This window comes from Macaca mulatta, chromosome 3 (genome assembly GCF_049350105.2).
Source record: "Macaca mulatta isolate MMU2019108-1 chromosome 3, T2T-MMU8v2.0, whole genome shotgun sequence".
NCBI lineage: Eukaryota > Metazoa > Chordata > Mammalia > Primates > Cercopithecidae > Macaca > Macaca mulatta.
In genome coordinates this window covers 107,633,347-107,647,763 of record NC_133408.1, presented here as the reverse complement: position 1 = coordinate 107,647,763, position 14,417 = coordinate 107,633,347, and the positions used below count along the sequence as shown (strand labels likewise).

General features: G+C 37.2%; 1 protein-coding gene across 1 annotated transcript in view; it reads left to right on the top strand.

The window, feature by feature from the left end:
- Positions 1 to 14,417, top strand: part of ABCB5 (ATP binding cassette subfamily B member 5) — a 126,290-nt gene that overhangs the window by 24,217 nt on the left and 87,656 nt on the right. Inside the window, exons 10-13 of the mRNA XM_015133897.3 lie at positions 155 to 265; positions 2,253 to 2,378; positions 3,680 to 3,883; positions 10,810 to 10,980. Coding sequence (XP_014989383.2) covers positions 155 to 265; positions 2,253 to 2,378; positions 3,680 to 3,883; positions 10,810 to 10,980 — 612 coding nt within the window. The remainder of the gene's footprint in view (positions 1 to 154; positions 266 to 2,252; positions 2,379 to 3,679; positions 3,884 to 10,809; positions 10,981 to 14,417) is intronic.

Genomic DNA, 14,417 nt, shown 5'->3' with positions numbered 1-14,417 from the left:
GCGTAGTATTGAAACCTTCATGTCTAACTCAATGCACTTCTATAGCAGAAAGGAAACTGTTGTGGAAGAAAACCATCCTTAAACTATTTTCAAAATGTATAAACTGTCAGATTACTCCTTTGAAGATTTATAACATTTCCTTTGTTTTTCCAAGAAACCCAGTATAGATAACTTTTCCACAGCTGGATGTAAACCTGAATCCATAGAAGGAACTGTGGAATTTAAAAATGTTTCTTTCCATTACCCATCAAGACCATCTATCAAGGTAGGTTAAAACAAATTATACGATCGTGCAGTTTTCTGATATTATCTTCTACTGGCCAAGATCTTCTCTGACATGATTACTCAGGATCACTTTGGTCAAGATTTTGGTTACTTTGCTTAGAGACTTGAGGAGGTAGACAAATAATGGACAAATAACTCTGAATCAACTAGTTATATTTTGCATAATTCTTTCTATATTCAACTGACAAAAGCATTTTCAGCTCCGTGAAATTCTTCTACTCTGGGTTTGAGAACACATCAAAATGTCTTGGGTTAATGCTGCCACCTATTGGTGGTTCCTGGATGCTACCCCACTCAACATAGATAACTCATTTTAACCCCCTCCTCTCTAACCTAGGAGAATTATGCACATGTGCCTTTCCTTTCTTCCTTTCCTGGGGCTTTTACTGCACCAGCAATTGTGGCAAGTACTTTATCACCTACACACACACACACACACACACACACACACACGCAGTTTATCCTACTCCATTCAGCCTTTGACAAGTTCTTGTGAAAATATGTGTATTTTTAATTGTCTTCCCCCTTTCACTTCATTAGTGTATTTACCAAAAAAGCAGTTGTTGTTAAATACTGGAAAAGGTAATTACTAATGAAACACTTGCTTCATAAAAAAAGACATGATTTTAAGTGAAATAGATAAAATTACTAATGTGATCAATTTCTAATGTCTGTTACAGAATTTGCATAAACACCTACCTACTCCTACTTCCTTATTTTTTTCTGATTAAAACTTTGATTGAAATTCTCTTTTCAAACCTCTTTATTTTTTAAAGTTGTTGCTTAATTACCAATTACCATTATTGGAATAGTATTGACTTCCACCATTTTTCTTAACTGTACAGTATTTCAAACTACATTTTGCAACTGCATTTGGATTGGCTTCCTGGGGACTTCAGCTCGAATTGTGCCAATATATTGCATGGGAAAGTGTTCTTTGGGTTTTAAACAACTATTTTTAAAATGAACTTTTGAAACATAACCTTTTTTGTTAAACTAAAGAATGAAATTGGGGGGGGGGGGGTCCATCCATTTTAAATAAATAAAACAAATTCTTTCGAAGAAGGACCAGAAACCAAATCTAGAGTAAAAGTGCAGGTGTGAGAAGAGGTACTCCTACTGGTGGTCCCCGATTTCTCACCTTCTTCAGAGAACTTTTCTCGGCTTGGCCCTTTGAAGGTTTTATGTTTGGCTTATGCAAAGGGTCCACTGCTTTACAAATGGTAAGATCAAAGCAAGAGAATTCAAGGGGAGATTCCCCTGTTTAGGGCTAACTACATACAGATGCAAGCAAGGATAGGTGAGAATTTCTCAACAGGATCACTGTTGTCATTTTGAGAGGGTAATTATTGTGAGGCTTCACTCACATTGCAGATCCCTGGCACACTAAATGCTGTAGCAACCCCAGTCGTTGAGAAAATGTTTAAAATGTTTCCTCATGGGTCACCATGAGACCACCAAGGTTTCTAATAATAAACTCTCATCTATCTGGAGACACTAAGAAACTTTGCCAGTTGTTTTATTTTAGAATATGCTTCGCAATTATGTTAACATATTCTAAGGAGGAGCTTCGTTAAATAGCTTGTGAAAATATCTGGCAAGATCTCATTCACTTGTTACAAATTAAGACAAGACTTTCATTAGCTTGATAGTCAAAATTCATACGAAATATTTTAGTTGAAAATGTGAACAGTTTACTAGTGAATATTCTGAGAGTGAGAGTACTCTTAATTTAGGTCTCCTCTTTACATAGAGAGATAATGATAGATTCTTTTACTACTATTTTCCGAAGTTATTTAGGCCATTATTATACATGCACATGAAACAAATGTAACAAGATCTAAATTTGTTTTTAAGCTCCACAGAAGAATTTGTTTTCAGTTTATAATTATATATTCATTTTCTGAAAATGTGTCCATCATATTCTCATTGTGGTTTTATGATTTTCCGTCCATACATTCCAATAGATTCTGAAAGGTCTGAATCTCAGAATTAAGTCTGGAGAGACGGTCGCCTTGGTCGGTCCCAATGGCAGTGGGAAGAGTACGGTAGTCCAGCTTCTGCAGAGGTTATATGATCCGGATGATGGCTTTGTGAGTATAGCTAGCAAAACCATGCACAGTCCACCTAATGGAATTTGGAAACACTGCAGGGCTCGCAGATCTGTGATTTTTCATTTTCAACAGTAGAACTGGGAGAGAAGCCATATTTGTTTTCTTTCCTCTGTATCCATTCACTCAGCAAATATTTATTTAGTGCCTACTATGTGTCAGGCACTATTTTGGGTTCTGAAAGTACCTAAGTGAATGAAACAGATAAAAATCTGCCCTCATGAAGTTTACATTCTAATAATCAGACACAGACAATAAAAAAATAAGTAAATTATATAGTATGTTAGAAGGGAGGGAATGTTGTGGAGAAAAATAGCGTATTAACATCTGTAGCCAGCATCTATCAAGAATTTCAAAGTTTGTCCTGGAAGAATGATGTAGAAAACATGTCCACTTTTCTTTTTTTTTTTTTTTTCTTGGAGCTTACAATGTTGTACTTAACTTTCTCAGCCTTGTAAGTGGCATAGAGGATAAGACTGTGATATTAAAAAGTGATTAATTCTTAATGCTTCTGTTCAAACTTTCAACAGTTATTTTTATAAGAAAATCTACTCCCCTAGAGCCTGGCTTTATTTAAATTTTACTTCATAGTTTCCATTTGGAGTATGCTAGACCCGTGTGACTACATAAATTATTAGATGAGTGTTACATGTATAAAAGAGTTGCATAGAATATCCATGCCCTGACAGAAAACAAGGGTTGGTAAGAAACCATTTTTATGAAACCATGAAAATGGTTTCTTACCAATCTATGAATTAGAATTACCAAACCCTGGCTTCTGTCACTGGAATATGTTGGGGTAATTGGCAATGGCACCACCTGGGGAGAAGACAGAGGTCACTTATTATTATGTATAGCAATGAATAGGAGACACTTTTGTCTTTTGCAGAGGTGTGAGGTGTTGAAATAATGAAGGCTATTTCCTAGAAGAAACGTAAGGGCCACATCCAAAACTGAAGTTTTTTGTATGTGTCTACATAATAACATTTGTGGAACCTAGAATATATATCTTTATAATATCTAACTTGTAGATCTTAGAATAAGGATAATCAGATGATCTGGCAATGTTTTAAGCCAATTATTCTTTTGCAGTTTTGTTGGTGCCCATCTACCAGAACAAGTCTATGGACAATATATATGTTATAAATATTTTATCAAAATATAGTCAGTCTTTCATTTCTAAAATATGCTACTTCTCAGTTTATATTTTGGTCTAGTATGAAAGACCCTAAAATCAATATAGTAAAAGGCATCACAACATGGTTCATTCTTTGGATTGACAGATCACGGTAGATGAGAATGACATAAGAGCTCTAAATGTGCGGCATTATCGAGAACATATTGGAGTGGTTAGTCAAGAGCCTGTTTTGTTTGGGACCACCATCAGTAACAATATCAAGTATGGACGAGATGATGTGACTGATGAAGAGATGGAGAGAGCAGCAAGGGAAGCAAATGCTTATGATTTTATCATGGAGTTTCCTAATGTGAGTACACTGTGCAGCCTGTGTCCTTAGCTTATGGTGGCAGCACTGCAATATTCCAATATAAGGTATTGAAACAACAACTGATGCAGAATAGTAGGGGTGTGATTAAATTCCAGATTGTCCTAGAACAAGCTTGTCCAACCAGTGCACAAGATGGCTTTGAATGCGGTCCAATACAAATTTGTAAACTTTCTTAAGAGACATTATGAGATTTTTTTGTGATTTTTTAAATCTTAATCACTATTGTTAATTTTAGTGTATTTAATGTGTGGCCCAAGACAATTCTTCTTTCAATGTGGCCCAGGGAAGCCAAAAGATTGGACACCCCTGTATGAAACATCTATAGAGAAGAATGCATAGTAACAACCAAAAGAAGAAATGCATCATTGAAAGGCCAGATTGAAAATCATATTTTGTTCTGCAAATGAAAAGGGAAAAAATGAAAGATATGTTAAAGCATAGCAAAGAAATATGAAACAAAATCATCAGGCCAAGCTGAGAAATTATGTCTAAAATGTTTATTTGCAAGGCCATCTTGTGGCTGAGAGTGGGAAAGTCATACACACAATCAGATTAGTTCTGTGACAAACCACAAGAAAAACTAGAATCATTTTTTAAAGCACAGGAAGCTAGCATTGCATAAAAAATATGAAATCAGGCCAGATGCGGTGGCTCACGCATGTAATCCCAGCACTTTGGGAGGCCGAGGTGGGCAGATACCTGAGGTTAGGAGTTTGACATCAGCTTGGCCAACATGGTGAAACCCTGTCCCTACTAAAAAGACAAAAAAATTAGCCAGGCGTGGTGGTGCATGCCTATAGTCCCAGCTACTAGGGAGGCTGAGGCAGGAGAATTGCTTGAACCTGGGAGGTGGAGGTTGCAGTGAGCTGAGTTCCCAGCACTGCACTCCAACCTGGGCAACAGAATGAGACATTGCGGGGGAAAAAAAAAAGTGAAATCATATTTGGAAAGCAATATAGTCCCCAAAAAAGTGAAATCATATTTGGAAAGCAATATAGTAAGCTAAAATTCTTGCTAACCAGACTTATGAGATCTTAGAGGGTATTTAGAATTAGTAGGGTGCTATAAAGCCATTTTTTTATATTTCCTAAAGTATTAGATCCTCAGCATCAGCTGAAATTGTTGTGGGGAGCACCTTGTGACATATGAAAGGATGAGATTTGTAATTAAAATACATATAAAATTCCACCATCCCAGAGGGTCACAATAACAAAAATGTTTATTTTAATGGGCATATTTCACAAACCACATGTGATGGATTGTAATAATTTTATTCTTATTTTCTAATTTAAAGAATTTGTTATGCCACTAATTATCTCTTGTCCCCATTATTTAGGATCATAATTAGGACATATTTAGGCCAACAAAATCATTAAAGATTGAAGGTGATTCTTAAATCGTTGGGAATACACATTTCCTTTTGTTGATGTTTTGCCCCTTTCAATGACCTCCTTTCCTTAAAACGTCAGTGCTCTCATTTCCTACTTAGATTAGGGAGCTTTTTGGTACCTCTTAAATCATACCCTGTAAGTTACTACTTGCTTTTACCAAAAGCCCAGTACTACACAAAGATGTCCCTTGCTATAAATCTAATAATAAATTCAGGAGATATAACCCAAATAAACTAAAGATAGTAGCTTATCATGATGAAAACTAAATTCCACAGCCATAGTTAACCGGAAAAATGAGGAAGCACAATAATGAATAAAAGTTCCAGAAGTGGCTAATTTCGATAGGTGAAAAATTGGGGGATGCTATTGTAAAAAAAATGTATAGCATTACTTTCCTTATACACAGATTTTAAAATTAATGTATAATAATTAGCTGATACTGGTTAGCCTTTCACTCATAAACAACCATGAAATTGGGTAAAACATATGAAGCCAAGGGCAGTCATTGGATGAGAGGTAATGAAAGACTGATTCCTAACAAAGAGGAATCTCATAAGGGTACTCCATGAATTCTGTCTGGTAACACTGAGCTGAAAGGCAAAGATCAAATTTTAGGGAAGCTTGGGCAGCTGGAAAGGTGATAAAAGATCACCTGTGGCAATGAGGCAGGGGCAGAAGGCCATGTCTGTGTGGGCATCCCTCAGGAATCCTTGTCTGAGGATAAGACTACCTACCCAAGGCTTACCAGAGAGTGGCAGCCATAAAGCTGCAAGCAGAACACTGGATAGAAGTCAGGCAGTGCTGTGGGGGTGTTGAAAGTGCAGCCCAGCTGGAATGGAGAGATCACATTAACACCTTTGTAACACCCCCGGTAAGTAGCTAAAACACTAAAAAAGCCACACCTTAGGAGTCATGACCACACCTTAGAGTAAGATCTACCTGCCCTAACAAACCCTGAGACCAAGCCATGACAAGATGCCCAGAGGAGAGAGGTTTTGGAGGTTGTGTTCTGACAAGTTACGTGGCTTTCTCCAAATTCGCCCCAAGGAAACTTAAAATGAAGATTGCACAAGTTCAAGATCAGTCAGTGCTTGAGTTGCCTACCATGACAAAAATCGGCACTGTTTATTTTTCAGAAGAAAACAGAACTCAGATATCTTCAACACAACAATCACAGTACTCAGTACATCATTTACAAAAACCAGACGTGCAAAGAAACAGAAAAATATGGCTTGTATGCAAGAAACATAATCCTAAATGTTTATTCTTTAAGAAAAGGGCTTCAAAATACATGAAGCAAAAAATTGATACATCTGAAAGGAGAAAGACAAATCCACAACTTTACTTGAGGCCTTCAGTGCTTGATAGAATATATAGGTGTAATATTAGTAAGAATATAAATGAACAATACTATCAAGCAACTAGATTTCACTGGCATTTATAGGACATTCCAGCCAACAATAGCAGAATACACTCTTCTCAAGTGCACATGGAACATTCTCTAAAATAAACAATATTCTGGGCCATCAAAACAAAGCAAAACCTTAGCTCTTTCAAAGAATAGAAAATATGTTCTCAGACCATAATAGAATTAAACTACACAAATATTTGAAATACCACAAAAAGCACTTCTAAAGAATATATATCTCAAAAGAGAAATTTCGAGAAAAATTAAAAACTATTCTGAACTAAATCAAAATGAAATTGCAATGTATTAGTATTTGTGAGATATAGTTAAAGTACTGCTTTGAGAGAAACTTATCGTATTTAATGTTTATTTTTAGAAAAGAAAAAAGATCTACAATCTGCAACCCTAATTTTCACCTAGAGAAACTAGAGAAGGAAGAGCAAATTAACCTAAAACAAACAAGACTAAGTAAATAGAAATCACAGTAGAAATCAGTAAAATCCAAAACTGAAAAACAGCAATGATTGAAACCAAAAGCTGAAAAGATTAAAAAAAAAAAGTATAACTGTAGCAAAGCTGAAAAAAGAGAGAGAGAAAGAAGAGAAATGACCAGTATCAGGAATGAAAGATGGTACATGGCTATTGATTTTAAGGATATTAAAAGATTAATAAGGAAATATTATCAACAATGTTATGCCTGTAAATTTGATAACTTAGATGAGGGTCAATTACTTGAAAAATACAAATGACCAAAACTCACTCAAAAATAAATAAATAAATAGTAAATAAATAAATAAACAAATTTAGTGTATCTATAATTATTTCAAAAAAACAGCTGGGCGTGAAATCCCAGCACTTTGGGAGGCTGAGGTGGGCAGATCACTTGAGGAAAGGAGTTTGTTACCAGCCTGGACAACATGGCGAAACCCTCTACTAAAAATACAAAAAATTAGCTGGGCGTGGTGTTGCACACCTGTAATCCCAGCTACTTGAAAGGCTGAGATAGGAGAATCACTTGAACTCAGGAGGCAAAGGTTGCAGCGAGCTGAGATGGCGCCACTGCACTCCAGCCTGGGCAAAAGAGCAAGACTGTGTCCCCACTGCTCACCCCCCGCCAAAAAAAAAAAAAAAACAAAACTGGATGTCTAAATAATAGCAACAGTTACAAATGAAGTTAAAATAAAAAGCAGTATTCACAATAGCATCAAAAAACAAAATTCTTAATAAATTTAATGAAAGATGTGCAAGTCTTCTAGTAAAAACTATAAAATGCTGATAGACATGAAAAGATCTAAAGAAATAGAAAGTACCTTATTCATTGATTTAGAAACTTCATATTTTCAAAGATTTGCATTCTCTCCAAGTTGATATACAAATATTATGCTTTATCAATCAAAATCTCACCAGTTTTTATGTGTATGTGTAGAAATCGACATGTTGATTCCAAAATCTATTTGGAAATTCAAAAGACCAACAATAGCCAAAACAATTTTGAAAGAAAGACCAAAGCTGGAGGACCTAAATATCTAATTTTAAGACAGCAATTAAGATCGTGGTAGTGGCATAATGATGGTTGTATAGATCAGTACAATGGAACAGAGAGACCAGAAATAGATTCACAAATATCAGTTAATCTTTGACAAGGCCAATGGAACTCAGTGGGGGAAAGAAATATCTTTTCAACAAATGGTGCTGGAACAACTGGTTATCCTCATGGAAAAAATAAAATGTGACCTTTACTTTACATCACACACAAAAATTAATTTGCCATAGACCTTGTACCAAAATTGTAACGCTTAAACTTCAAAAATTAAAATTTATGAAAATATCTTTGTGACTTTGAGATAGGCAAAAGTTTCTTAGACTGAAAAGCATTACTATAAAAAAAGATAAACTGGAGTTTATTAAAATTAAAACCTCCTTTTTAAAAGACATCATTTAGAAAACAAAAAGGCAAGACACAGAGCACAAGAAAATATTTATAATATACAGTGTCCGACAAGGACATGAATCCAGAATGTATAAAGAACTGCTATAGCTTGATGATGAGACAAAAAATAGAAATTAAAAATGGGCAAAAACTTGAACAGACATTTTACAAACGAATCAAATAAACAATACATACATTGAATATGCAACATTATTAGTCACCAGGGAACTCTAAAATAAAACGATAATGAGATACCATTTTACCCTCTTAGAATGGCCAAAATTAAAAAGACTAACAAATGTAACTTTTGGTGATGATGTAAGCAATTAGATCTCTCATTCATTGAAATAAAAGTGAAATCAGTACAAGCATTTTAGAAAGCAATTTGGTAGTTTATTATAATGTTAAACATACACTTAGGACTCAGCATTCTATTCCTAGGTATTTATTCAAAAGAAATGAAAACATGACCACAAAAAATATCTTGTACATGAATATTCATAGCAGCTTTATTTACAATAGCCAAAAATAGGAAACAATTTAAGTGTTCGTCAGCAGTTGAATGAATAAACAAATTGTGATAGATCTATTTTTTCTTTTCTTTTTGAGAGAGGGTCTCACTCTGCCACTTAGGGCAGAGTGCAATGCACAGTCTCAGCTCACCGCAGCCTCAACTTCCCAGGCTCCCAGGCTCAGGCAGTCTTTCCACCTCAGCCTCCTGAGTAGCTCATGCCACTACACCTGGCTAATTTTTGTATTTTTTGTAGAGACAGAGTTTCACCATGTTGCCCAGGCTGGTCTCAAACTCCTGGCTTCAACCAATCCATCCCCCACAGCCTCCCAAAGTGCTGGGATTACAGGTGTGAGCCACCACACCCGGAAACATTGTGATAGATCTAGAGTTGCCAGATGAAATACTGGATTCCCAATTAAATCTGAATTTCAGATAGTGAATGATTTTTTAGCAATATTGCATAAAACATACTTATACTAAAAAAAAAATTCACTGCTTTTCTGAATTCAGATGTAACAGCTTTGTGTTTTCCTGTGTGTTGTGTGTTTTTGCTAAATCTGGCAACCCAAGGTAAACTCTCATTGTGTGGAACACTACTTAGCAATAAATAGGAGTGAACAACTGATATAACACGGATGAATATCAAAAACATTACGCTAGGTAAAAGAAACAAGCCAAAGAAGTACATACTGTATGATTTCATTTACATGAAGTTCTAGATTCAGCAAAATTCATGTATAGTGATAAAAATCAAATTGGGGGTATCTGAAGGCAGGGTGTGGGTTTTGACTGAAAAAGGTGACATGAGGAAAACCTACTAGGGCTGCAGAAATGTTCTATATCTTTATCGGTGTGGTGGTAACATGAGTATACTCATCTGTCAATACTCATAGAGTTATATCCTTAAAATGGATGCATTTTATTGTGTATAAATTTCTTCAACAAGGCTGTTTTTTTTAAATGTGAAGATCAATCTCTAGAAATTATGGGTTTAGAAAGAATACTTAAATTTATCTCCGTGAAGAAATGAACTTTGAATCAGGGACGTAACCCAGTAGAATATTACTAGCCATGTCTCCCAGGTGCTAGAAGTTACCCCTACCGCAAATATGAAAGAAAAAATATCTGCTTTGTTAAAGATAAATTTATTTTAAAACAAATCAAAAGAACATCAAAAAAGTCTCTTAAGGTGGAAAAAAAGTTTTAGGGGAAAGTTTGTTTTTGCAGTAATTTTTTTCATTCTGTTTTTCAGAGTATCCAGGAAGGAAATTGTGGGTAACATACCAAATTGCTAATAAACACTGCAGAAAATAGTTATTTGTATTACAGTGGTTCTTTTAAAGATTTCAAAGCATTCTAAAAATATCTAAAAGAGATTTTCACATTAGTTTAAATTATTATTAATTTTTCTCAATACACTTGATTATAGTACGGTCTAATTTCTTTTAGTCCTAGCCAAATTTTTCTTATGTCCTCTCTCCTTTGGGCTCTTTTTTTCACAGCGGTTTGTTTTCACAAAGAACAAATCAAAAGTCATAAGCACCCAGAGGCTGAAGTACTGATTAAGCTGATATTAAAACACAACTGGGATTGTCATTTCCTGTTCTAACCATTTGATCACGCTGACTTCTGTTTCTGTGCTTCTTTCCTATTTTGCACTAGAAATTTAATACATTGGTAGGGGAAAAAGGAGCTCAAATGAGTGGAGGGCAGAAACAGAGGATCGCAATTGCTCGTGCCTTAGTTCGAAACCCCAAGATTCTGATTTTAGATGAGGCTACTTCTGCCTTGGATTCAGAAAGTGAGTCAGCTGTTCAAGCTGCACTGGAGAAGGTAAGTGAGCAGAAACGTTTCTTATTTCCATACTCCTGGTTCATTATCATTTCTAAGTACAAGAAAGTACAGATCTGTAGTAGATTACTCAAGTTCAGAGCCCTCTTTAAGGTATGAAGGCAGGATGTTCATCCACGTGAGAATTCATGCGATGACGATAGGAAGTGGTTTAGAGGAGAGAGGAGATTTGGTGGTTGGTTTGTGCTAGAAATATATATATGAGGCTCATACACAAGCAGTCATCCAGCCTATACCTGCATTCCAAGAGGTTTGCACTTTCCACCTCCCCAGAGTGGCCCACCACTACCATCACTATTATAACCATGCCCATCCTTTGTTTCTTCTACATACACCCGTGGGATTCTCTTCTCCAACCCCTTTTCTTCTTTAGAATACCCCCAGGTATTCATTTTGACCTAATTTCACCTCAAGTGGAGAATCGCTGACCTTGAACCAGCGCCCTTCAACAGCTCTGGCCCCTCAAACCTCACCCTGACCTCCTGCTGACTATGAGCTACTGCACATACCTCAAGACCATATGCAGTTGTGGCCCTGCACCAAATTGTACTGCATCTAGGAGGGGAGTTGGCAGTGGCGATATGAAAAACCATTGAACACTTGTCTCGATGGCCCGACTCCCTTATAAACCAGAGCCTTCAGACCCCTTACAAGGCTTAATGGCACATTTTACTTTGCATTTGCTTGGAAATGAGTTAAGTGGTTTTTTCTCTAAGAAAATCGCAGGTTTTTTTTTTTTCAATGCTGCCTTTATGGAACCAGAAACGGATACTGGCCGGCTAAATGTTCACTGCTTATTGAAAAATCTCGTAGTCACTATTATTTAGTAGAAAATCAGATTGTGCAAGTTTGAACGCTTGTTTCCCTCCCATGATAACAGTGCCACATGTTGCTTGTGTGATAAATAAATAATCTTTATTTACTGTTGACACCTCGGCAATTTGGTTCATCTTGGTACAGAAAATACAAAGACAGGACTAATGTTTTATTCATTTTTTTATACTTAGTAACTAGGACAGGGATCTGCATTTAGACTATATTCAAGTCTCACTCTGTCGCCCATGCTGGAGTGCAGTGGCATGATCTCGGCTCACTGCAATCTCTGCCCACTGGGTACAAGCGATTCTCCTGCCTCAGCCTCCCGAGCAGCTGGGATTACAGGTGTATGCCACCACGCCCAGCTAATTTTTGTATTTTTAGTAGAGACAAGGTTTTGCCATGTTGACCAGGCTGGTCTCAAACTCCTGACCTCAGGTGATCTGCCCACCTCGGCCTCCCAAAGTGCTGGGATTACAGGTGTGAGTCTCTGCGCCCGGCCAGTTATATAAGATTTTTAAAAATGCATTGTAATAGGCTTTCCAATTGTTTCAAAGGTTTGATGTTGTGCCCGTAGTCTTTTCATCCACTGGTAATCACTTTAGGTAATCAAAACTAGTTCAGACTTTTAAAATAAATAGATGCTTGGTGACATAATAAACTAATAAATGTTCTTCTTATTGGTTAATATGAAACATCTATCAAAAGTGAAAAAAGAAGAATGCATATGTTTGTAATCTGATTCCAAAATTACACAAAATAGTAACTGTGAAAAAAATGAAGGCAACATATGAAAATAATAACAGCTGTGTGGCAGAATTATGGGGGAATATAACTTATTTCAAAAATGCATTTACTGTCACTGTTTTTCCACTGTTTAAAGGAGAAAGATTAAATCAATGTAGAAATAGGTGTGAAACTGCCTTATGTATGGTTTGCTGGGTGAGGGTAAAGGGTAACCAATAGGATGAAAAGTAGCATAGTAAACTAGATTAATTGTATACTCTTTGGCTTACTGGAACTTGGCTTATATGGAGAAGGGGAGAGTTCAAATATAGGCAGGGTGCTGGAACCTGTAGCACCATAAGAGCCCTCTCCACTCACCACCATAGACGACAGTTATGGAAGCAAGCCTTTGGAGTGGGCTTTAGGTAAGAAAGGTAGGACACCCAGCAGGTCTTGTTCCTGATCAGCTGTGTAAGAGGCCCCAGACTCTGTTACATGACACAGCCTAACCCACACAGCAGTTTTCTGCTGCTCAAAATATCCTGCAAGCCACTAACCAACAAAAAAAGGCATAATGAAATGTGTCCCTCCTCCCTGGTGATAGAATCTATACCCATTTTGCTCCACAACCTGCCCTCACATATCCCTTCCATCCCCTCCTCTCCATTACTCATTTATCTTCCACTTATACGAAGTTCTAGAACCTGTGAAACGAATCAATGGTATTAAAAAAATCAAGTCAGCAATTTCTTAGGGCAGGGGTGAATTTTAACTAAACAGCAACATGAAGGCACTAACACCCTTCTCCTCACTTGGACTATTGCAGTAGCTGACTCTGCATCAGCCTATGCCCTCTTCAATCTGTTCTCAACACAGCAGCCAAGTGCTGCTATTCAAATGCAAATTTGGTGACATCACACTTCTACTTCAAATCATCCAATAACTCCCTGCCTCACTCTAAGTAAAAGCCAAATTCCTTACAGTAAGCACAAGGCTCTATGGAGCTGGGTTCCAAGCTCCTTCTGGAACCTTCCTTCCTACCATTCTCCCCAAAAATGCCTGCTTCTTAAACATACTCTCGCACTTTTCATCAGCTAACACACAATGCATATGTTGTTTATTTTGCGATTGTCTCTCTTTCCCCACTTGAATGTAAACTCTCTGGTGGTGAAGGCTTTGATTGATTAACTGCAGCATCCCCACCTCTAGAGCAATGCTGGCCCTTAACAGACAGACAGCCAAGAGATATTGTTGGATGGACTTCAATGAGTGTGATCCAGGATACTTCTAAGACCAGAAATATTCTTTTTTTCTTTCTTTTTTTTTTTTTTTTTTTGAGACTGAGTCTCACTCTATCACCCAGGCTGGAGTGCAGTGGTGCGATCTTGGCTCACTGCAACCTCCACCTCCCCTGCCTCAGCCTCCTGAGTAGCTGGAATTACAGGCATGTGCCACCACACCCAGCTATTTTTTGTATTTTTAGTAGAGACTGGGTTTCGCCATATTGGTCAGGCTGGTCTCGAACTTCTGACCTCGTGATCTGCCCACCTTGGCCTCCCCAAACTGCTGGGATTACAGGCGTGAGCCACCGCACCCGGCGAGACCTGAAATGTTCTTTTCTGGACTCCTTGATTTAGAATAACTACAAACTAGTTTTGTTTCACTAATGATCAAGAAGAATTTCTAGCATCAGCGAATAAAGGTTCCTGCCATAGGGTGTGAGTTTCACTCTGCTACTGGTTTTGACCTGGTGTGCCAATGCAGCAGGTTTCCAAGCTGCCCCACTAGTAGGAGACAGCAGTGAGCACCTGCAGGCCCTGGGGAAGCTGAGGAAACCCACACTGATTCTGTGATAAAGCCTGGGAAAGCTCTTTGAA